Source organism: Cyanistes caeruleus, chromosome 5 (assembly GCF_971803275.1).
Source record: "Cyanistes caeruleus chromosome 5, bCyaCae1.hap1.1, whole genome shotgun sequence".
NCBI classification, from domain to species: domain Eukaryota; kingdom Metazoa; phylum Chordata; class Aves; order Passeriformes; family Paridae; genus Cyanistes; species Cyanistes caeruleus.
This window is the reverse complement of record NC_141705.1, coordinates 44,089,137-44,113,362: the sequence shown is the minus strand read 5'-3', so window position 1 is coordinate 44,113,362 and position 24,226 is coordinate 44,089,137. Positions and strand designations below refer to the sequence as shown.

General features: G+C 45.9%; 2 protein-coding genes across 7 annotated transcripts in view; one reads left to right on the top strand and one right to left on the bottom strand.

Moving 5' to 3' along the window:
• Window positions 1-3,429: 3,429 nt before the first annotated feature.
• On the top strand, window positions 3,430-9,057 carry DUSP4 (dual specificity phosphatase 4). Its single transcript, XM_086891540.1, has 4 exons — window positions 3,430-3,847; window positions 6,548-6,684; window positions 7,107-7,326; window positions 7,465-9,057. Exons 1-4 carry the CDS (start codon window positions 3,451-3,453, stop codon window positions 7,848-7,850), a joined length of 1,140 nt encoding a protein of 379 aa, XP_086747666.1. The 5' UTR covers window positions 3,430-3,450; the 3' UTR covers window positions 7,851-9,057.
• Window positions 9,058-9,125: 68 nt separating this feature from the next.
• TNKS (tankyrase) overlaps window positions 9,126-24,226 on the bottom strand; it is a 129,096-nt gene continuing 113,995 nt past the window's right edge. For all 6 annotated transcript variants that reach the window (XM_086891537.1, XM_086891538.1, XM_086891539.1 and 3 more), the window contains 8 exons: window positions 23,835-23,917; window positions 22,011-22,131; window positions 21,302-21,399; window positions 19,841-19,915; window positions 18,533-18,638; window positions 17,488-17,674; window positions 16,570-16,726; window positions 9,126-14,539 (listed from right to left, as the gene is read on the bottom strand). In XM_086891537.1, coding sequence (XP_086747663.1) covers window positions 14,453-14,539; window positions 16,570-16,726; window positions 17,488-17,674; window positions 18,533-18,638; window positions 19,841-19,915; window positions 21,302-21,399; window positions 22,011-22,131; window positions 23,835-23,917 — 914 coding nt within the window. In that variant the 3' untranslated portion in view covers window positions 9,126-14,452. The remainder of the gene's footprint in view (window positions 14,540-16,569; window positions 16,727-17,487; window positions 17,675-18,532; window positions 18,639-19,840; window positions 19,916-21,301; window positions 21,400-22,010; window positions 22,132-23,834; window positions 23,918-24,226) is intronic.

Genomic DNA, 24,226 nt, shown 5'->3' with positions numbered 1-24,226 from the left:
GTTCTGTCGGTAAGTACAGACTTGCAAGTTGCTAAGGTCTTGATTCTGCCTTTCATTTCTGCCAAAGGCTTCCTGCACATGCCAGGGCAAACCACTCAACCCTTTGGCCAACCGCTGGGAGCAGCCAGGGAAAGGTGGCAGCATCTTCAGGCTGCAACTTCTGTCACGTGCCAGGAGCAGTGAGGAGGTACATCTGTGCTTTGTCCATCCACAGCTGCACTGGCTGACCAGGAGGATGGAGGGAGCCAAGCTCATGGGAAAACTTCAGCATAACAAAGTCCTTGCCAGAGTTCCTGCCCAGTAGCACAGAGGCAGGCACATCTGTCAGGTAGCTGAGACCTGCAGCGTGACACAGCACACCAGGACTCCATGAGTGCACACTGGGGCCAGGATCCAGGAGAGCGGAGCCAGGAAAGCCTAGAGAAACCCAGAGGGCTCACAGAGCTCAGCAGCTTCAAGTTGCCCACAGCAGTTATTGCCCACCCAGGGGAACTTATTCTTCAGCATTTCTCTGGGCAGAAAAAGCCTTTAGGTAGCCAAACAAATTTGTATCTATTGGCTGGCAAATTTAGAGTCTGACTCTAATTTGGTTTTTGCTGCCACAGTGAGATGAGGTGTAAATTCCTTTTTCTTAATTCAAGGTACATATTGACATTTAATCATCCAAACATGTGCCTCCTTTGACAATTCATTTCCCTTCAGTCTCTTTCACCAATTGCCTTTTCTGGCCAGGGCCGTATAAAAGATGATCCCTTGACTCTGCTGCAAAGGAAATGAATGTCTCTTGCTCTCTCTCCCTTTGCTTTTGGATGCTTGTTTTCCAGCGGGATATATTTCAGTTTGCACCATAAGGATGCTGTTTGACAGGAATATTAGCTTTCACATTATTATTCACATCATATTAGCTGGGTTTACAAAGTCAGGACATGAAGCAGTGTGGTCTTCTCCAATCCCCACCCCCTTTCCATATGCTCCATGCCTCCACCCCACGTAACTGTGCTGCTTCTTTTGACTTGTGGCTTCTGCCTTGCAAGCATTTTTGGGGATTCACATCTTAATACCTCTATAAATAAGGTTAATTAGATCTCCTCTTGAGCTAACTGCAGTGAGGGAGATCCCTCTTCTCCTCCAGTGGTGTATCCTGGGTGGGTGGCCTTGACTTCATTCCTTTTGGGCACTCTTGCCTTTGTGTTCTCCCCATGTCTGTGGGCCACCATCCCCAGCACAGCACCAGCTCCAGATGTGACCAGCCAGGAGCACAGCTGTGACAATGCCCAGTGTAGGAGCACAGTGGGATTCCCAGCAGCCTGGCTGGGTGCAGTTTATTTTCCAGGAAGAAAGAGCCAAGAACCTGCCATCTCTAGATAGGCAACAGGGAGGGATGAAGAGTGGGGAAATGGTTCAGGCACATGGAAATACTTGAAAATCTGCACGTGCACACACATCCTTCCACACTCCACCCTGAAATAATCTCCTCTATCAGTGCTCTTGCAAACATCCAGGGACATCAGCCCAAATGCCCCTTCCTGCACCCATGACAATATCACCCTCCTCTCCCACCTCAGATCAGTTTGTCCCAGTCACATGCTGGACAAGAGAGGGAAAAATTAGGATGATAAGCCTGTCTCCAAGGACATACACTTTGTGTCCTTGGTTATCCAATTTTAGTGTAAAAGCTGGATTGAATAGTGCAGAAGGCATTGGAGACACCAGGCTAGCTCATCCTGTGGTGGTGGCCAACATCTGCCCAAGAAGAACAAAGAAAACAACGTATTTTGGCATCAGGCCTCATGCAAAACTTTTCAGGATGTTTTGATGATCCAGCTTGAGTTCAAGTATTGTTGGTATGAGAATGTAATTTTCCATTAGTTTGCAATCAAATTCTCAGTTTGAGTTTTTTGTCTCTGACAGATTTCTCTAAAGGAAGAAACAATGTCTCTGGCATGGCCACCCAGAGTCTGGTTTACTTCAGCAGAAACAGGGTTTTGCTTTTCTTGTGTTTGATGCGGGTTGGAATGGGAGACAATTAGCCTTCCACCCCTGTTGTATTAGGCAACAGGCTCTAATGCATTCCTGGAGTGGGATATATTACACCAATGGCAGCTGTGTTTCCCCCCCAGCTCATCTGATTTGACTTGGCTGGTGAAGGGTTGGCACGGTGCACAAAAGCCACAGGTGCAAAGATCGGGCTGACTCAGGCTGAGGGGAGAGCCCAGCGGGGGTCAGAGAGCAGAGTGTAGAGGAGAGGCAGCAGCGGGATGCAGGAGTGTCACCAGAACGTGCGTGCTAGGCTGGATTCCTCCCAGGCAGGCACACACAGCCAGGTGTTCCCCTGCCTTGCCCGGGTAAAAGTGACCGGGCACGCAGGGCAGGGGAAGTCAAGCTGCCTCTAAGTGCTGCCCTCTGTGAAAAGCAGTGACGGGGCAGATGGGCTTGAATAACCCCCGGGCCTCTAACCTTACACCCACCACGTCCAGGTCCATGTCGGGACAGCTGAATACCTTCAGGTCTCTGAAGCAGCATGCGTTTGCAGGAAATGCCCTGAGCACGGCTGCTGGCATTGCGGTTTGCAACACTGCTTCTGTTTGAAAGCAGTCCGAAACGGGACTTTGGGGTGAAATGATTGCATGTTTGGGTGGTGGTTGTGGGGAGACCCTCCTGGGACACTGCAGGGCTGTGCATTTACTCCTTAGGCTTTTAGCCGAAAATAGAGTTCCTCCGTGGGAGGAATTAAACCGAAGAGCTCCATCCACAGTCGCATCACAAGCAGGGTGGTGTAGTGTTTTTAGGGCTCTGCGGCTAATGAGATGCCATCTTCTGACAGAGGAAGCGTGGCCGTGAAAGATATGCAGTCAGAAGGACCCAGAGGGACCCTGCAGAGCTGACAGCGGGCCCCGCCTAGTGCCCCCCGCCGCGGCAAGCGGTCCAAGCAAAACAGTAGCAAGGGGACAAAGGAAGAGGAATGTGCGCAGCGTGTGCTTGAGTGTGTGTGTGTGTGTGTATGTATGTGTGTGTCTGTGTGTGTGTGTGTATGTGTGTGTCTCTATGTCTGCCTGTCTGTCTGTGTGTCTGTCTGTGTGTGTGTAGACTGGCGTGTGCTCCCGCAGCGTGTGGGACCCGGCGGGGTCCCGGTGGGGGTGACACGGCGCTGCCCGGCGGTGACAAAGGCGCGGCGCGGCCCGCCGCTCTCTCCCATTCACAACCCGCGGCCGGCCGGCGGCGCGGACGGATTTTCTTTTTTTGTGAATGGAGGCGGTGACGTCGCCGCGCCCGCGCGCCGCCTCCCCTCCATTCATGCGGCCCCGGCGCGCGGTGAATGGGGCGGGGCGGGGCGGGGCGGGGGCGCGCGAGCGGCCGCCGCCGGGTAGTAAAGGCGGCGCGCGGCGCGCGCGGGGGTGCGCGAGCGGCGCGGGCGGCGGGCGCGGGGCCCGGCGGGCGCTCCCCCCCGCCATGGTGGCCACCGAGGGGCTGCGCGAGATGGAGGGCAGCGCGCTGCGGCGGCTCGTGGGCCGCGACGAGGCCGGGGCCGGCGGCGGCGCCGCGCGGTGCCTGGTGCTGGACTGCCGCCCCTTCCTGGCGCACAGCGCCGGGCACATCCGCGGGGCGCTCAACGTGCGCTGCAACACGATCGTGCGGCGGCGGGCCAAGGGCGCCGTGAGCCTGGAGCAGATCCTGCCGGCCGAGGGCGAGGTGCGGGCGCGGCTGCGGGCCGGGCTCTACGCCGCCGTCGTGGTGTACGACGAGCGCAGCCCGCGCGCGGAGGCCCTGCGCGAGGACAGCACCGTGGCGCTCGTGGTGCGCGCGCTCCGTCGCGACACGGCGCGCGCCGACATCCGCCTCCTGGCAGGTACCGGCGGCGGGGAGCGGGCGGCGGGAGTGAGGGCGGGAGAACGGGCCGCGGACAGCTGCCCCCGCCCGGGAACGGGGGGACCGGCCTCGCCGCGCCCCGGGCAGGGCGCTCCCTTCTCCCGGCCCGGCTGTCCTGCCAGAAGTTGGGAGCGGCGGGGGCCGCGCTGCCCCGGAGCTCGGGTCCCCGGCGGTGGCAGCGCGGCCGTCGGCCCCAGGCGCGGGTGCCCGGGCGGTCTGAGCCGGCTCAGGGGCACCGAGCGGGCCCCGTGGCCCTGCCCGGGACCTGAGGGAAGTGAGTGTGCGTGGGGAGATCGCTTTGTTCGAGTTCATCCCCGGCCCCGCGGTGCGGAGGAGGTGTTCGGGCAGGGTCAAATAGCTGCTGTCACTGCCATGTCCCTTTGCAGCGGGCAGAGAAAACTCTCGGCTCCTTTTGTCGCTACAGCAGGGATCAGGACTTCCCCCCTCTGCCGTGTGTTAAATGAGAAGCCGTGCGCATTTGGAGCTGCTGGTCCTGAGAATTGCCGTGAGATGATTTAGGGGCGGGGGATGCTCAGCTGGGGTTCCTGGATGAGCTCTGTGGGGCTTTTTCTTTTCTGTTTACAGCCTGAGAGTCAATTTATTCCTTGGCTTACTTACAGCAGGGGTGAGGATGTGTATGCAGAGTAGCAAATCCATTAAGAGGCTTGATAGATGGAGGAGCTAGCACTTCAGTTGTACTAGATACAGTAAAAGCAGCAGGAGCTGTTCCAAGGATGCCATACGATGTGCTGCTGCGGGAGTGCCTGCACAGCAAGGGCTCGCTCAGGAGCAAGCTCCTTCACCAGGAGCCAGCGTGGTGCTGGAGCCACGCATGTGGCAGGAAATGCTGCTCTGCTTCAAGGGTGGCCTTTGTCAGCTGAGAGCTTCTGGTGCCTGTGTGGCTCTCGTGGGAGGTTGGTTGGAATGGGAGCCCTTTTAAGGAAGGGGTTCCGAGAGACTCGGTCTCAGCACTACAGTCTTCTTCTTGCCTACCACAGAGCTACTAAAATGATCTTGCTCTGATTCCATGAGAGCTACACTAACCCAGAGCTGTGCATGCCCAAGTGCACGTTTGTTGGGTGCAGGTCACAATGGAGACCCAGATGTGTTTTGTGCAGGTCTGGCAGCTGCCAGATTCCCTGTGAAACAGCCTGGCTTGGCCATGGGCACCTGCTCTGCCTGGCTCCTGCACTGGGCAGGGCCGGTGTGCACAGCCAGGAGCTGCTGGATCAATGAATCTGATGAGATTCATTGAAGAGAAACATTTGAAAAGGTCTCCTTTTGTTTCCAAGAACCATTCTTTCCAAGCTGTTTCGGCCCATCACCCTGGGCAGCTTTTGCCTCTCTTGGTGCTGTGACCACTGGAGTGCAATCCAGGGATTTTAGGACCAGATCTCTGGAACAAGTCTAACCAGGGCTCTTGGTTAGACTTTTTTTTTGGATGATCTTTCACATCGAAGCAGTAGGACTGTGAAGGGTTGTCAGGCCAGGGAAATGCAGCCTCTGCAAACTGTCCTGGCTGCGTGGGAGGGACAATGCAAATGCAGTGATGCATCTGCACGGCTCTGCTTTAAGGTACTAGAGCCCTTCCTTTTGTAGGGGGAGGAAATCACAAAGGACACAGGGATGCTGGCACTATCGGGCTCTAACTGCCTAGCGATTCCTGGGCTGCCTGAGACGCTTGCATCCATTGTTTTGAATATCCAGCCTTGTTCAGGGCAGTCTCAGAGCTAAGGCTGGATGAGAAAGATGTTTCCTGCTGTATGCTCTGGTAAGCCAAAATCTGCAGGCATAGGTCCTGCAGTTGGTTTGAGTCTTCAGGAACCATGCTGGGAGTCAGGGCATGATCTAGCTGAAGTCTTGTGGTGATAGTAAAATACTTGATTTTTACTGATTTTGAGGCTCAAAGTTAGACCCTACAAAGATGTCAGGGTTGTTGGTTAGATTTCAGTGAGAGAAGGAAATCTCACCAGAGGTGTTTATTGGCAAGCCAACACTGCGGTTTCCCTGTTGTGGGAACTCAGCAGGGATTGCTCTTGTTTCACCTGCCATGATGAAGCCCTGATGGCCCCTGTGCTTATCAGGTCAGAGAAACAAGCTTCTCCATGTGTCCTTTCATGTCAGCTTGCACCCGTGTCCTTGGAAGGCAGCTCTCTGTGCCTCTCTCTGAGGGCAGCTTGGCTGTGGGGCCATCTTTGTTTCCTGGTCTGCTGTTTTGGGAGCTCTGAGCTGGGGGGATCAAGATGGGAACAGGAGACCTTCCTATGTTTTGTGACAAAATGATGTGTCAAGGGAAGATGAGAACTGAACAGTCATTGGCCTCAGAGCAGCTTTTCCCATTTAAGTCTGAGTATGCTGGAAATAAATCCTCTCTTCATTGTCTCAGAGAGCAACCTCGGCCTCGGTCTGGGGTTTTGGCCAGCAGAAAGCAGGGGACCGATCCCTGGGCCAGAGACTTTGGGTGGCCAAGATCATTGCTCTTGGTGCTCTTACTCCAAGGGAATGGTGGGGCTGCAGGGATTCCCCCCTTGCTGCCGAGAGCCTGTCTGCTCCTCCTGGGGCAAGAGGCCACTCTCCATCGCTGTAGCATCATCTAGTGGCCATGGGCATCTCTGGCTGTGCCGTTCTTCAGTCCTGTGAATGCGGTCTGGGATAACACTTTGTGCTTCTCTTCTTGCAGGGGGCTATGAGCGCTTCTCCTCGGAGTACCCTGAATTCTGTGCAAAAACCAAGTCCCTGAGCAATGTGTCACCCCCCACCAGTGCTGAGCCCTTGGATTTGGGCTGTAGTTCCTGTGGGACCCCTTTTCATGACCAGGTATGTCTAAAAGCCCAGTGCTCAGCTATTTTGACTGCCCTTCCAGCATTGCAACCTGCTCCAGTGGGAGTCTCTACTCTTCCTCAGCTGGGGCTTGTGGAGCCAGAGTCCTGCTTCCTTTCCTCTCATGGGAAAGCATGGTGGTCCTCCTAATCCCAGGGTGTTTGTGTGCACCAAAGAGTGGACAAGCCCAAATCCTGTTAACCCACACCTGCCTGTTTCTGAACAGGAGAAGGAGAGGAAGAGGAAAGGCTGAAATAGGTTTAGCACCTCAGGAAGGCAGCCTCTGCTCCCTCTTCTGAGGGCCCTGGATCAGGTGCCAGGTTGCTGCACAACTTGATGTTTCCATGCCATCTGGCCATGTGTCCTGCCTGGCACTGTCCCCTGATCAACCCCATATCTGTTGTTTTTCTCTCTAACAGGGTGGGCCTGTGGAAATCCTTCCCTTCCTCTATCTTGGCAGCGCTTACCACGCAGCCCGGCGGGACATGCTTGATGCACTGGGCATCACAGCCCTGCTGAACGTCTCCTCAGACTGCCCCAACCACTTTGAGGGGCACTACCAGTACAAGTGTATCCCTGTGGAGGATAACCACAAAGCTGACATCAGCTCCTGGTTCATGGAGGCAATTGAGTACATTGGTGAGTGCCTGTGCAGAGATGTTGTCTGCACTGGTTGTCATGGTGGGAGGGAGGTCAGCCACCACCTGCGGGTTTGGTGAGGGGTTGGGCCGTGGTGGCACGGCCTGGGTCTCATGTCTCACCCCTGTTGCCCCCCAGACTCAGTGAAGGAGTGCTGTGGCCGGGTCCTGGTGCACTGCCAGGCTGGCATCTCCCGCTCGGCCACCATCTGCTTGGCGTACCTGATGATGAAGAAGCGCGTCAAGCTAGAGGAGGCCTTCGAGTTTGTCAAGCAGCGCCGGAGCATCATCTCCCCAAACTTCAGCTTCATGGGGCAGCTGCTGCAGTTCGAGTCACAGGTGTTGGCCACTTCATACGCAGTGGAGGCCGTCAGCCCCTCGGGGACGCTGCGGGAGCGGGGCAAGGCCACCTCCACCCCCACCTCGCAGTTTGTCTTCAGCTTCCCAGTGTCTGTCGGTGTCCATGCCACCCCCAGCAGCCTCCCCTACCTGCACAGCCCCATCACCACGTCGCCCAGCTGTTAGCTCAGGGCCGAGGCCAGCCGGGCAGGCAGTGCCAGGCGTGTAGGGGGCGTGGAGCCCTGTGATGTTAAGCAATAGTGCCGGACACTGCCATTCACGCTGGACTCGACATCTTTTTCGTAGAGAAATTTCTTACCTCATCTTGGTTTGTTTGCTTTTTATTGTTATGTTTTGAAAGCACGAAGTTGTAAAAGCCACAAACCTTGACATTGTCCAGGCTCTTTGGGGGAGGAAAAAAATAGTGTACTGGGTTTCCTCAAGTGCCTGGTCTTGATGTGTTTCCATCCCCATTTTACTGTCTTGTTTTTTTACACCTCCCCCTCTCCCCATGTTTCTGCCCCCAGCTCATCTAGGTTGACATGGGAGCATACCCTGTTTTTATTGTGCAGCAGCCTGTCCCCTTGCAGAGAGACCTGTGTGTGTGTGGTGGGTGCTGCTTACCTGAGCCAGGTACGCTTTGGACAAGCAGAGCTGCAGGCAGGACCTTGGGGTGAGCAGGAGTGGTGGCACAAGGCTGCCTGCACTCAACCCCAGCCCTGCCAGTGGCTGGGGAGATGAGGCAGGACCTGGCAGGCACCTGCCAAGTCACCAGCTGAGCCTATTCCAATGGAAGAAAGCAATCTCTGTGGTTGGGAAGTAGTTTGGAGGGAGAGATGTAGCCTGAAATGCCTATTTTCTTGCCTCTGTGGATCACTGGTTTCTACAAAACTTGGGTCCAATCTCCTGTGGCTTTAAGATGAGAAAGAAGGGCTGCTTTTGATTACTTTGTTCAGTTTCCTCTCCACGGGTCCCACTGCTGCTCTCCTTCCAAAAGAGGATGTCCTGGGACATGGGTGGGCTGTAGTCACGGAGAGAGAAGCTGTGGGGTGGAGGACAGGCTGGCCCAGAGGTGTCATTCATCCAGCATTTTCAAGCTTCTCCCACCTCATGACCAGCCCTTTTCCTGTGCTGAGTCTTGTTCACCTGTGCAACATTTCTGCAGCTTTTGGTCCAAGCTTTGAAAATGCCTCATCTTCAACCCACCTGGAGCCTTATTTCCCACCCTACCTCTGCCCTTCCCTCCAGTCCAACACACAAGATGCCTGTGTGGCTGATGTACATATGTATGGTTTTGTTCTTTTTTTTTTTCTAGAGATTAACTTTTTATTTATTGCCTGAGGGAGGGAGAAAACACTGTTTGAAGAAAATAAAAATAAAACTGTTTTCAACAGTTTGGCTGGAGCAAATTTGTCCCAAGACCGATGAGCAGGTTGTGCACACATTCCATTTTCACAGAGCAACTGTTAAAAATGTATTTATTGACTTTTAAACTATTACAAGTATTGCAGATCAGACATTTAGCCAAGCACATTAATAGATCAAACTCAGTTGTTACAGAGATGTTACCTAAAGTCCACCATGTAGGTAGGCTGAGAAACTGCCCATCGTCTTCAACTTTGAGAGAGAAGGTAAAAGAAGAAATAAATAAATGATATCCCAGCTCCAGGTAATTGGCAACCAAGAGAGGACACATACAGGGCTAGTTATGAAAACAAGTTACACAAAAAAAGGTCTAGAAATTCAACCCCCAGCTGCATTGCCATCTGGGTTGCCAGAGAAAGCAATTAGGAATGACAAAGCACAAGCTCATGGGACTGCAGCACAGAAAATCCCCATTTCAATTTCCAAAGCTGAAGCAAGTTCTGCAGATGTTAAGAAAGTGTCAAAATTATCTTGTAACAACAAAGATTCTAATACTCTACATTAGTAATTAATGGGACCAGCACTAAAATTTGCCACCAACAGGTTCAGCAAGACCGATACATCAAACCCAGTCAGATAACGTGACTTGACAGGCATATGTGTCAGTGTAATGGAAATGCATCTGCTTCCCATGTCCTCTACAGATTCCCAAGCTCATTCACCTTGCTTCAGAGATTTTAACACACATACTATGTTCCCCAATCCCTTGGGTTTCACATTGACTCTGTTCAGAGGTGAGAACACTGCCACTCCCCCTCTGCACATCTGTCCCGGCACTCTCAGAAAGACCAGGAGAACACGTCTGTGCCAAGCCACCACCTCTGATCACCAATGGATTCAAGTCTCTGGAGGCTCACAAGCCCCTTGCTACATGAGAACGGAATATGTGCTTTCCCAGGTCTTCCCTATGGGGGCTGCAGCATAGCTTACAATCCTGCACAAATATTCAGCTTAGCATAACGGAAGCATGCATTAGATGCACGTCCTTTTAGATTTCTGAGCTAGGTTTTCTGTGGCAAAGCAGCATGGAAACAGAGAAATACCACTGAAAATAAACTCACACATTTCCTGACATTGAGTTTCTGAGAATGATTAGCAATTAGCAAAACTAATCTGTTTTGTGGCTGGACCCTTCCTTTTACCCACCTTGAAAAATCCTGTTCAGGACAATTTTGGTTAATAGTCCCATATGGAAATTGCAGGCAGTGCATGAACTGATGTCATTGCAGGGATGCAGGAGGCTTTTCTGAGATTTGCCACTGTCTTTAGTAGCTCTCACAGGCCACACAGTGGCACAACATGTTTGCATCCCTCAGCACCTAACACAGGGAGCAGACACCTCCCCTAACCTACAACAAACAGCAGGAACAGCTGGTTTCCAGAGCCCTTCTCCAGGAGTTACTCCCTCCCATATACCACATGCCTTTTCTGTGTCTGCTGCCCACCAAAGCCAACGGTGCAGAACATTTTGCAGGGTTTTCTCTTTGCTTCAGTGTAGGATTTTCTTCGGGGGTACTCCCATAACAAGCAAGCAAAGTTTAAGTTTGCAGGCAAAATAAATTTCTGCTACATAATGCAGTGGGATTCAATTGCATCACACGCAAACCACTCAAAACAGGTTAGAAAATCAATAGTGACTGCAACATGGTGGAGATAGTATAAGAGGTTTCTAACAGTCTCTGTGGAGCTGGGATCAAACACAACTGGTAGATAAAAATAAGAACGAGAACATAAAATATACCTTATTAAGGTACTGTACTGTCTGCTTTTAATCCTAACAAAAGTTTTGTTGACAGCAATCAGACTGCAGTGTCACTCTGCACCAGGTACCTAAGTCATCAGTCTCATGGAAACAGTTTCAGCAATGGAGAGCAGAACCCTCCCTCCTTTTGTCAGATGGTGACTTTTCATTCCGTTTTGCCTATTAAGGTCCTGTTGCAAAACTACAAAGAAGTTTCAAAATGCTGCCTCAAAGGGACGCTGACAAAAATCAACAGGCCTGAGAGACACACTGTCCCTTGTGCCAGCAGACCAAATTCTGTCCCTGGTCTCCCAAGCTTACGAGGGCTTAGCCCACTGTTCTTATGTCAGCTCCTACTGTGCCCCAATTGGTGATCCAATACTGTAAATGAGAATCCCAGTATCAGGGGACTGCTCTTCTCAGGAGGTCAAAGGCTTCATTTCTCAGGAGGCAGCAACTGCCTGGTTATGGGGTCATGGCATTTTTAAGGTCCCATTGTAGTTAACTCCCCCAGCTAAAGCAGCAGCGTCTGTACCGTTAACAGCCTGCCAAATGCAGCTCTACCACCACAACCACAACCGGGTTTGTCACAGGTAACTTTGATATTGATGGGCAGATCCTCACTTTGTTTTGAACTGTAAGAGGAGCTGTGACAGCATATGCTACTCCTGCACAGGTGTCTACAACACACAGACACATCATCAGGCCTGGGTATTCCTCTGTGTCTGGCCACAAACGGATATGAGATCACGTCATTACGAGACAAAAAACACTGCAAAATTATTTCCTCACACAGCACCTTTACTCTGCACAGAACATCAGAAACATTAACACTGGCAGTTCAAAGATACTGGAAAGTAGAATCACAGAATATGCTGAGTTGGAAGGGACCCATAAGGACCAATGATTCCAACTCCTGGCTCTGCACAGGACAGCCCCAGGATTCACACCAGGTGCCTGAGAGCATTGTCCAAAGGCCTCTTGAACTCTGTCAGGCTGGTGCTGTGACCACTTCTCTGGGGAGCCTGTTCCAGTGCCCAGCCACCCTCTGGGTGAAAATCCTTTCTCCTGATATCCAACCTAAACCTCCCGACTCAGCTTTATGCTGCTTCCTCCACTCTTGTTACCAGTCAGAGAGTGAAGATATTGGTACCAACCCTCCACTTCCTCTTGTGAGGATGTTGAAGACCCCAATGAGGTCTCCCCTCAGTCTCATCCAGGCTATTTTTATCCTCTAGACGTTTCAGGCTGTAAAAGAAATCCAGACTAAGCCATTAGTTCAACCAGCACATAGGAAACAACAAGCAAGAACAGCATCCGGTGTGGGCTTGGTGGGGTTTTACATTTTAGATTTGTTCTTATTTTTGAAAGATGTAAAGCTTTTAACTTTCACACCCACATTAATCATTTTTCTCACTTAAGCAGCATAGCTGTTTCACCATTTAAAACTATGTCTAACTGGGGATGGAGAACAGCACTCGCTCTGGTCGCTGTCTGAAACCCTAGTGCAGATAGGCACATCCCCCACTCCATTATGAACTAAATGAAAAACAAACCCCAAACTTAAATGGTGAATACAAAGCTTCAAAGCCTAGTGGTGATCTTTGCAATCCTAACACTATGAAACAAGTAGCCAAAATACAAGCACCCAATTTTATCAATGAAACTTGTTTAAAAGGACAACTAGGCTAGAGCCTGGCTGGGACTTCAAAGCTACATATTTAATCAGGTCACAAAATGAAGCGAGAACCATATATCCACTGTCAGCTCAAGATAAGTAAAACTCAGAGTTCAAGTTCTGTTGGAGTATTGCTATTTCTAAGGTTTCCTTTAGAGATATTACAAACAGATGATGTTCAGGTAGCCATATTGCATCAAATGACTGATTTTACAGTGGGTGACATTTCTTGTGAGGATGACTTGCTTCAACATTAATCCTTAACGTTAAAAATAAAAATTGTGTCTTAATGCTGAAAGTGAAACTCTCTTAAGGATTAAGTCTGTTTTATACAAACATGTTAGCAAAATCCCACTTATGGGGAGCATGTATATTTTTATCAACTAAGAGCACACTATTCTGTTGCTTTCTTGCTTTAAGGGGGATAAAACCTGAATGCATGAACTGGATCATCAGACACTAAACAGTGCTGGTTGATAGGGAAATGTACAATGTGTTGTGTCCAAAGGAACATTTTTTTCCTCCAGTTGTTACATGGTCAACACTGAAGCACATCTCCTGGTATTGGTTGTTAGGAAAAAAATTAACAGGTCTTGATCTTCAACCTCCTCTGAAACTGTAAAACACCACAAAAAAGAAACAGTTTCTACTTTTATTAAATCCATATCCACCATGAGAGGGACTTTTGAAACTGTTTGATGCTGTGCTATGCAATGCTTAAAAATAACTTTCTCCTACCCAGCAAAATAAACCTGGGAATTTGGGAAGAAGGGTATTAAGTGAATAAATCCTAACTTTGTTCTCTGGTATACCTGCAAACAAATCCACTTGCCAACCGATACTTTAAAATTTTATTCTCATCAAAATGTAAAATCGATATTTAAAAAAATTATTACTTTTGTAAATCCCTTAAGCTCTTCAACTGTGATGTCACACTCAAAGATGTGACAGGCAACTGCTGTAATGCACTCTCCCTTACCAGCCTGAAACCCATTCACTGGGTCTCATCTTACAGAGGGACATGAACCAGATATGCCCCTCCTGTATGAAATCTTCTGACTTTTCACCTGCTTCTCCCAGCAAAACCATACACTGCTGTAACTGCAGAACATTTCACAAGCTGCATGCACGTAACAGGAGCCTTATAAAATGTTCTTTTAGAGATGCCAGCAGAGGGCATGGACCGGTTTCATGATGTTTTTCTAAGCACAAGAGCTGGTTTTACCCTTGCAAACACTTCCCAGGGCTTCCCCCAGAAAACTCACACAGACAAGGCAGCAAATTGACATCACTTGTTTCCACTCTAAAGTTACACTCACTCATGTTATTGTTTGCTCAGAGGTGTGCAAAAAAAACCCTATATTGAAGAACTTGACCTAGCCCCTCCTCAGGTGAAATTTATATTGCATTGTTAACGATTTTAGTCGACTTGACTTTGTGCAAAATATCTTCAAGAAGGTTCCGGCTCATCTTCAGAATACAAAAGGAGAATAAATAGGATCTCTTGGAAACAGGAAATGAATGGTGTATGCTGAAAAGAAAATGATGGGCTTAATGCAATTTATCTGCAAATAAAATAACTAGAAAAGTAGTGTCTGAAATTTTAACATGTGAGATGGCACCAATAAAGATTTCCATTTGCACAATAATGTTCCCAAAGGTCTAGATCAAAACAATATTATTTTACACACGGTAACTGCAGAGACTAGGAGCCTGAGATATGTTATTAAAAGGCAGTCCCTTGTAAACTTTCCTCAAGAGGAACAGTAGCAGTTGAGTATGCAAGAGTTACTCATATCGTATTCATCAAGACAGCAATACTTTATAAAAGACATACAGCTTATTTCCAGGTTGTTAAGAATTTTATGTGATACTGATTTTCAGAAACACGTATCCATCCAGTCCAGGATTGAAGTCACATCCTTCTCCACTGCTCTGAAGCTACTAGGTCTTTTGTTCTGCTGCTGTTGCTGTCTGTGATGGAGCTTCTGGTTTCACAATCTGGTATGTAATGAGATATTCTGGGTATGCCTGAAAGTAAAATAAGAAAAAAAAAAAAATGTGCTGGTTTATGAAAAGGTAACTCAGCAAGCTGCAGTTTTTGCATTTCATTAAACAGTGACCAGGAAGGACAGCACAAGAATCAGCTGTATGTTCATAGCATGCAAAAAGAAGTGGATTTCAAACTAGCCAGCACTGTGTGGAACTGCTGGATGTACTTAACACCTTGGTTAATACACAGATAGAAAGAAAGATGTTTCTTCTTCCACACAGTCAACTGCCAGAAATTGTGTGCAACAGGAATTCAGAGTTACTCTTCTTGTTAGCTAATCCTAAATCCTGACAAATCGGTCAGTGCCTGTTAAGTTACTCAAAAATCTCGGATGATTGATGAAGTCTGACCTCAAAAGGGTCAATAACTTGCAATGTATCCTGCAGTGCCTTTACTGGCAGTAAAATACTTGGCCCACCCAAAGCACATGACCAGTCAGTCATCTGTCCATCTGCCCAGTGTTTCCTGGAGACAGCTGGTAGCCAGTTCAGTCCCAAAACAAAGCTAAAGTTGATGGAGGGCAGGGCCCCATTCAGAGGAACCTTGACAGGTGAGAGGAGACTGGGCCTACAGAAGGCTCATGTAATCCAGCAAGGGCAAAGACACCTGAGATTAACTCTTTGTAACAGTGCAGGATGAGAAGCCACTCAGCTGAAAAAGTGATGGGGTCCTTGGGTGACAGCAAGCTAAAGCAGAATCAATAGTGTGTTCTGGCAGCAATAAAGGATATGAGCATCCTGGGGTAAATCCCCAGGTGTAGCAGCAACTGCTGTTTATTCAGTACTCACGTGACCACATCTAGAAAACCACACACCACTTTTAGGTTCTCCAGTACAAGAAAGATGCCAGCAAGCTGGAGCCAAGTTCAGCAAAGGACCAATAAGATAATCAGGGGGAGAGAGCACAGGATGAAGATGCTGAGAGAGATGGGCTTGTTTGGTTCAGAAAAGAGAAGGCTTTGTGGGACCATCATTTTCACTCTCTCATAGAAGGTCACCTGACTGGTCAGGCATAATTTGTGCTTACTGAAGCTGTGCTGGCTGTCTTGAATCACCTCCTGGTCTTGCATGTGCCTTTCATGAACATCTGTTCCATGAGCTTCCCAGGCACAGAGGTGAAGCTCACCTATCTGTAGCTCCCTTGTGGCTACTTTTCTTCCCTTTTAAAAAATATGAGTGAATATGAGTCTCCCTTTTTCCATACACTGGCATCCTTGCCTGACTGCCATGACTTTTCAAATGTCACAGAACCACAGAATATTCTGAGTTGGAAGGGACCTGTAAGGATCATCAAATCCAACTCTAGAATGGCCCATACAGGGATCAAACCCATGATCTTGGTATTATTAGCAGCATGCTCCAACCAACCGAGATAATCTCAGGGTATGATGAAGAATGGCTTGGCAACACCATCATCCCTCAAGACGTGGAATGTTTGTCATCAGGCCCCACAAATCTGTGGTTATTCAGTTTCATCAGGTGATCTGGGAGCCACCCATGCTAGTAAGCAAAGCATTTTTCTAGAGTCAAGGTCGAGCTGAGTTATTCAGATTAAAAATCAACTTTTGAAGACTCCTTTGCTATTCCAGCTGTTATTTAAGAGTAGTCTCTGTCACTGCTGGGAATCTACAGGTAAAAAGTCCAGAATCCTCAAGATGTACTAGAACCCCAGAAATGCATGTGTCCTTGCTACTGCAGTAATGCTAGTAAAATGCAATGGGAGAAAGACAGTATACTGAGAGAAGCTACAGTTCTTAATAGACTGCATCAGTGCTGCACAGGGGAAATTAGGCAATTCTACATGGTATAAATCAGAGCAGATCAGTGGATAGGAGTACCATTTACTGCCTAGGTACAGTTCACTGTTTATTTCCCCATTTAAATGAAAAAACTCCAACAACCCAATCAGCAGCATTATCACAGAACACCTGGTCTGGAAACCAGCCACACCCCATCTCCAGCTCCAAGCTCTGTCTTTCTATAAAGCCAGTCCCTGCTAACCCACCTACCTGTTCTCCTCTGTAGATAACATACTCGGCGTAAGCAAGTCCGTTCACACTTGGCCTGCCGATAACAGAATGGTGCCCGGGAGGAGCATGAGCCATTTTCATTGTGCTGAACTGAAGAAAGGATTTTCCAAGGGTCACTCTACAGAAGAGCATTTGTCTAGAATGAAAGAAGAGAGCATCATTTTAAATATCTTACTAGGAGTTGTATGCTTCCAGAATGATTTCAATCTTTTGAATTTATTTCATTGCAATTAATTTCTCAAGGCGTTTTAGAGAAACACTTTTAGAAACCAGTTCTAAGACTATATAAAACCTGTCACAAAAAATCTTTCATGACACACAGAAGGGAAAACACACAGTTTGTTTAGCCCTCACATGGAAGCCTGTTCTAGTTCATTTTATATAAAGCTATTGAAAGAAGCTGAAACTGTTTTCCTATCAGCAGGGAATGGACAGGTGTCAAAGTGTGAGAAACACACTGATCTACTCCAGGACAAAACAAAGCTGTGATTAAGTCTTGTTCCAAAATTATCTACCTCCAAAATTATCTGATCCACAGTACAACACTGTACTGCTGACCACCGCTTCGCACTGCAGTTTTGTCCTGAGAGTGCCTGGAGTTTAATTGCTATTTTCCCCTGACTCTTCATTTTCAAACTTGCTGTTTCAAGCCTCTTTCCTGAGCCATAGCTCACTTTGATTTATTCTCACTGCATGCTTAGATGTAATTTTTGACCTTCCTGTGGGACTTGCTGCATTTATATTCGGTTTTGTTCAGCCTTGACAAATGGAAAACTGCCTTTTTCCTGCCATGACCAAGCTCAAGTGGCCATTCTTTGCCCACAGGTCATCCTGTGTCAGGATCATAAAAACCAGGAGAGCCAGAATTATGTGTGGGGAACTCTGCTGGACTCCTACCTGTGGCAGATGTAACAGGACCTGTCTTTGTGTGTGGGACAGCCAGTTCCTCCCCCTATTCCGTAGACATATTGGTTGCTTTTTGAGGAGTTCTCGGCGAAGTAAATTCCAGCTCCAAACATCCCTCCAATGTAGGCATGCCTTTCATCAAATCCTTTGTGAATGATAGCATTAATAAAAGGAGACCCTAGAACAGTGACACAAAAAGACATGTACTTGTTAAGTTGTGTAGTAATACAAGACTCAGTGTCAAGAGGAGTTTATCTGCCTCAAATAGACCATTAAATACCAGAAAGTGTGCTCAGTCAGCTGGAAGGGGGCGATACCCAGCAGGATGCAGTGATGTGTGGGATTTATCATTATGTACCAAAATCCCACGTGTGACTCATTTCTTACTCATTTCTCAGATCTCATTAAATGGCTTTCCCCCCACTCACATTTCAGTGCAATTTATCTTGTCAATGCACACTTTCTCCAGGAGTCAGCACTGGTTAAGGTGAGGCAAGGTGTCAGGACAATCATACCCAAAACCAATTTCCTACACAGATTCATAGAAGAATCTAGGGCAAAAGGACCTTCAGGCAATTGTCATTTGCGGGCATTTCTAGAGAAATCTTGCTGAAACTCATGGTTGGTTTTGATTCCTTTCCCTGATGCTTGCCTGAAGCACCAGGGTAAAACGCTTTTATTGTGTGCTGCTCCCCTCATTTAGAAGACACCATGTCTTTCTCACAGCAATATAACACCATCCCAGCAGCTTTACTGGAAATGACTAAGATACGGCTTAGCAGAAAACCTTCCTCTTTCTTAAAAAAATGAAACATGATAAAAGTATTTCTTATCTAGTGCAGTTTTTTATATTGCAGTAACCACACAGAGTAACTCTACCACCCCCACACCCCCAATGCACCCCCTACATTTCTAGAAACACAATTACTTGCACAGGATGGTGACACAGCAACAACAACATTGCCTGTGGGTCCTTGCAAGGTTTGGAGTTTCTCTGTTAAATACCAATACACACAAAGACACACTACTTCCTTACCGTGAAACAACATGCGCTCATTGTGATGATTATGATTCTCCTCTGAGACCTCCTTCTGTCTGTGACAGAACCTCTCCCGCAACTTCTTGTTCACTACCTTTTGAATCTGCAGTAGAGCAACAGATCCAACCATGCTGTTACCATAACATTTCAATCTCTCACATGTATTTGAATTGCAATTGAAATGAAACATAGTTTCACGGAGTTCAAGTTAATTTGACAGGGAAACTGACGGCAAAACACGTGCATGCTATGGAGAAACCCCGTGGTTGTTCCACACCCAAGGCTGAAGTCTCTCAAACAACTCTGTAGCACACACCTACAAATGGTTAAAACTACTGTGAAACTGCAGCCTAAGTTCTCAGCTTTAATGACAATTTTCAGGCTTCTTCTCACAGAGCCTGCAACACCAGCAAGAACTACAAACTGCCTGAAACCCCTTCCCTCTCTGCTTTGAGATCTGTTGACTGATCTCATCCACCTCTTTGAAACTTGCTGCCTAGTTTAGGTTTATTTTTTATGGAAAGAACCCACTCCTGGTGCTTTTCATAAAAAATAATGAGATGTGCTGTTTAATCTATCTATATAATTTCAGTCAAATGCTCTAATACCACTGTGGTTTCTGTAAAGGACTTCACCTTTGGCTGGGAGTAGGATGGAAGCAAAGTTTACTTCAGGATGCATGATCTATTGGATCAAGTTGCAAAGGCTTACTTCTCAGAAATTTGCTGGAGCTCAGAAATCAAGTTCTGTTCTGACTCCCTCTATTTCCTTTTCCCCAGAAAAAGAAACCAGAAAGTGTACTTTCCCTCAGAAAGACAACACTATCTTCTGGAACACCTTGGCTTGGAAAACGCATTTTTCTAGTTGGCAAGGGCAAAGGAGGTGGTGTCAAGCTGGAAACTTGCATAGGGAGACAGAAGCTTCTTATTAGAAGTTACAATCATCCCCTCCACACACACCCCCCAAATCTCTTTTAAAATAGCAAGAAAAGACTACAATGAGAAAAAAAAATAATGTGTTTCAAGGGTCAAACACAGAAGTTATAGGTCTCTCAAATTCAGTCAGGTTCTTCACCACCTCTATCTGCAACATCAGTTCTTCAGACTCCTTTAAGAGCCCCAGTGGACACTTCTCCCTCATTCCCTGTGCAGAGCATGCATTCATTTTAGGACTTGTGTTAACTCTGTTCCTGAATATCAACAAAGAATTTTAAATATAAAAGGGCAAACCATAAAACTGATTCTGCCTGCTGGTCTAAGAACTAACACACTTTACTGCATAAAACTGAAATGTTTTAAAACTTACCCTGATGACATTGTATCTGTTGAAGATCCCACCAGCATTTCCGCCATCCCGATGCTCCCGGATTGTACTTTGCATCTGCATAAAAAAACAAAACCGAATGTTCAGCACATAAACCTTCCTAGCAAGGCACAGCATCCATGCAATGTCTCAGTATATCACTAGCAACAACATCTTGATGGAAAATGAATTAAAAGGTGTTAAAAAAAAAAAAAATCTCAATTTTAAATTGAGGTATACCCTAATATACCCTAATATCTCAAGCACCCAACACACTATGCTGTTCCACAACAGGGAAGCTAGATGATGCAATTATGCAATCTTGTAATAAAAATCAGCATAAGAAAAAGGAGAATAATGGTACTTGTTATCAAAATGATACACAACTAGAAAACCTTCTTTAAATTAGAAAAAACAATCTTTGAAAATTAATATACAAAAAGATCACTTCATAGTAATAACAAATGTGATTTTAATGAGTTTTGTTTGCATTTCTTAGTATTTGGGAAACACCTACATTGTAAATTCTCTTAAGTCATTGGCAGAGCATTTCTGATTCCCTCAGAAATAGTTTCATTGTGTCTTTTAGAGAAGTATTTATAGGTACAGAAATAATATTTTGTAACAGTTAAAAAAATACTCCAATCTAGTACGGCAGACAAGTGAACCTTTCTTTCAGAAAAGTTTATGAAAAAGATCTGCACAAACTCCAGTTTATGAAGTTACTAATAAAAAATATGCCCATCTAAACTGACAGCAGTTCTGATTATCTAGACTTTTATTTAAAAGACTCTAAACACTTCTGTGCTATAGTTTAGGAACATGACACAAATAGCAAATGCATGGTAAAATGGAGTTTCTACCAAAGATGACTCTTCAGGAAGTCTCTTTTCTGTTATGATTTTTTGCTTTCAAAATGGTATGTGCCTGTAGTTTACTTAAATAAAAGAGCATGTGTGTGTGGGGGAGGCAAAATTACAGTCAATTCTCAATTATCCAAGGGCTGTTTATCTGGGTTATAGATTAACTAAGTCACTGAGACAAGAGAAAACAAGCTGTTTCACAGAAAATGCCTAGAGAATTGCAAGGTCTTGATGCCTTGGTTTCACACAAAGCTTTTAATTTTCACAGGTTCACCTATCTACAGAAAGCTGTGCACACCCTCCCTATGAGACAATATCCAAGACGATCCAAAATACAACAGCAAAAGAAACTGGGATAACATTAAGTGAGCAGAGACCACTTACTAAAGAAATTGGCAGGACATAGCAAAATAATTTCTATCATTGTTCTACATGAAAGGACAAATAAAGAACCCTAAACTTCACAACAGATCTATGCAATTCATACACCAAAGCTTATTTTAGTACTTTCAACATGTATTGCACACTTCAGCTCTGACAGGTTATCAGTGGAAACTAAAATACACAGCCCCTGAAGCATTAAGAAAGGGACTTGGATTACCTCCTCTTCTACAGACTGATACTCCTTATCGTCAGGAGCAAGGTCAAGGAGAATGGTCCCCTGACTCACACAGTGGAAAGTCAAATAAGGATTGGTACCTGCAAAGAGAAGAAATGAAAAGGAGCAAAAATCAACAGGAAAAACCAATACTGGTTCTATTTGTATCCATCATTATCACTGCTCCTCTTAAACAACCCTGATACAGCAGGAAATGCAAAATAAACACAGGCATAAGCACAACCTCAAAAAAATGAAAGTGCTTTTGTTAGCAGCAGAGGCTTTGAAAGAGAGAAGAAAAATGCATGTGGGACATAATTGCCCTTTATTGCTTCCTCTTTCCACAGAAACATCTCAGAAGCGTGGGGTAGCTAAAACCCTATCAGGCCTGTCCTTTAGGATATAACTGGCCTGTGGGAAATATGTAGGGCAAATCCAAAAGCTCCTCCCTGGTTAAAATAGGGTCCTGAGAAATGGGCACAACTTCGAAAGCTGCCTCAGGGGTATTCATTCTCTGAAAAGGCAAGTCATCACTTGGTCTTGTATCTCCTTAGTATACTCTTTAGCTATCACAACCCACGGCAGCAAATACCCTTTCCTGACATTCAGATTCTTTCAAGTCCTGGTGACGATGCCTACATTTAGAAAAAGTGACTTATGGGAGCCTGTTGTGTGCTATATTTAGATTAGCCAGTAAAAGTGTCATATTTACCTTGCTGACCACCTAGAAGTCTCTCCACACCCTTTATTAATTTGTGGCGGTGTCCATATGCATTGATCCCAATTTCTTTAAGCTCCTCATGCCCCATGTCAGCCAACACATCCAGGGTTATCTGGAAAGGTGAAAGATCACAAAAATCACTTGCCAAATCTGGCCTGACTTTCAAAGCTGTAGACCTATCACTTTAGAAAATGGAAAGTATTCATGGTGCAGCCAAGAGCATACAGATAGATAATATTTTGCTTCACTTCTACTTGCTGCCACCTTCTGGCAAACCTCTCCCTGTCACAGGATCATACCAAACTGCTACAACCAGAAGTTGTGCAAAACTTTTACTTCTCTCACACCAGTTAACCAGTTAAAAATGATCTCACAAACATTTTCACTTACGAAGAAGGGGGATGCATTGAAATGCTGGCATTAATATGGGAGTGCTTTCGAAGAATTCAACATTTCACAGCATTGTACAATTCATTATTTTCACTACACAAGCAGAAATTAATATTCTAAAAGCTTACTAATAATAAGCCAAGGTGAAAAAGTGCTTGGAAAAATCAGCTTAAAAGAATAAGCTTAAAGAAGATGAGCTTGTTTTTTCTACAGAGAAACTTACAAGAGCTAGGTGATTTTAAAATGATGAATATATTGAATCCGATTTGCATTGTTAAATCTTATTAGCAGGAGAAGATCTGTAAAGGTTAGGAGTTAAGGAAGCAAAAGTAGAACAAGACCAGCTAGGCAAAGGAAGGTGTGAAAAATAAAAAGAAAATTTGAGAAGCGTATGGGTTGGTTTGAGGTTGGTTTCCGTCTGAATAGAAACAGTTCCAAATTAAAGAGAAGACCTTATGCTTCATACATCAGAAGGGAAAAAGTTATATGGTATTTTATCTTTTAAGAGATACCTCCTAGAACATCTTATAGAAACAGCTGAAACTGTAAACAACATTTCAAACATTTGTTTCCTGGTTCCTAGTAAAGATAAGCAGCAGAGGCCAGAGGAAAAAATAATCATCAAATTCAGTCTCTTGCACTTGTACCTTTCACTTCTACATGTATATCCATCTCAGTCATGTAAACAGATCTATTTAACTGCAACATGTTAAATTTAAGAAATGGTACATAAAAGGAATCTACAAATACTTTACAGGTACTTCTGCTATAAAACGTGATGTAAGCTTGAGAAACTTACATTAGCTGTACTCTTTTATATATATGAATTATTGATAAATCTGCAGGTTTTGTTCTCCCATTTCTCAATGACATTTGAAAGTTAGCCTGGCAAAACCCTATGGTCCTAACCAAACAGGAAATGTAGTTTCTGTATTCTGGAGTGTGACTACTCCCATGTTAGGTTTTTATTTCAGCATATAGTCAAACTGCAGGGTTTCCTAGATCTAACCAAAGTATATGTGGCACTACAGGTGGTGAAAGGCTTGTTTGGCTGTCATCACTGCTGAAGGACAAAAGCAGGTGACACTTGAACCTAACTTTGTTATATTCATCACATTCAAAGTTCACAAGGTCCAAAATAACTCTCAGAATACAAGTTAAAGTCACAGTGTATGTGTAAGTGAAAGCTAGTTGACACCTGAATCCAACAAGAAAAGATATTTTCATAGGTTTTCCAACTTCACCATACTGTATCTGGCAATTCATTTGCAGAAAATAGAAAGAAAACTTGAACACACTTGTTTCTCTGCAGATGTGATGTGTGGGCTCTTTCCTTCCCTTTTTCAATTAGAAAATGACAATGTCACTCAAATTTATTATGTTTATCTCCTAAACACAGAAACAGAGATGTGGCTTGCCACTTACCTGTTCTGTCTCAAAGATGTCCCGAAGGTGTTCAAGACCTAGGCTTTTCAGGAACTGGGTAATGTTCATGTCAAGACCAGAAACTATAAGAGAAGAAACAAGTCTTTATGTCCTATACATCTGAAGCAACAAAAACCAAACCAACCACCTTAAAAAAAAAAATTAAGCAATATCACTAATTCTCTCAAAATTCCAAACTCTGATTCTTTTTACAATCAGTTTGTTTATGACTGTAACAAACAATCTACTTCCATTGTGTCAAAGCTCTGTGCAAAGCTCATCACCATTCACTCTTCAGAATCAACTATTAAAAGCACAAACCATCTGTGATAAATACAGGCTCATACTTCAAAGAGAAGGAAAAGAAGGGTGGGTATATTTTTGCTATGTGA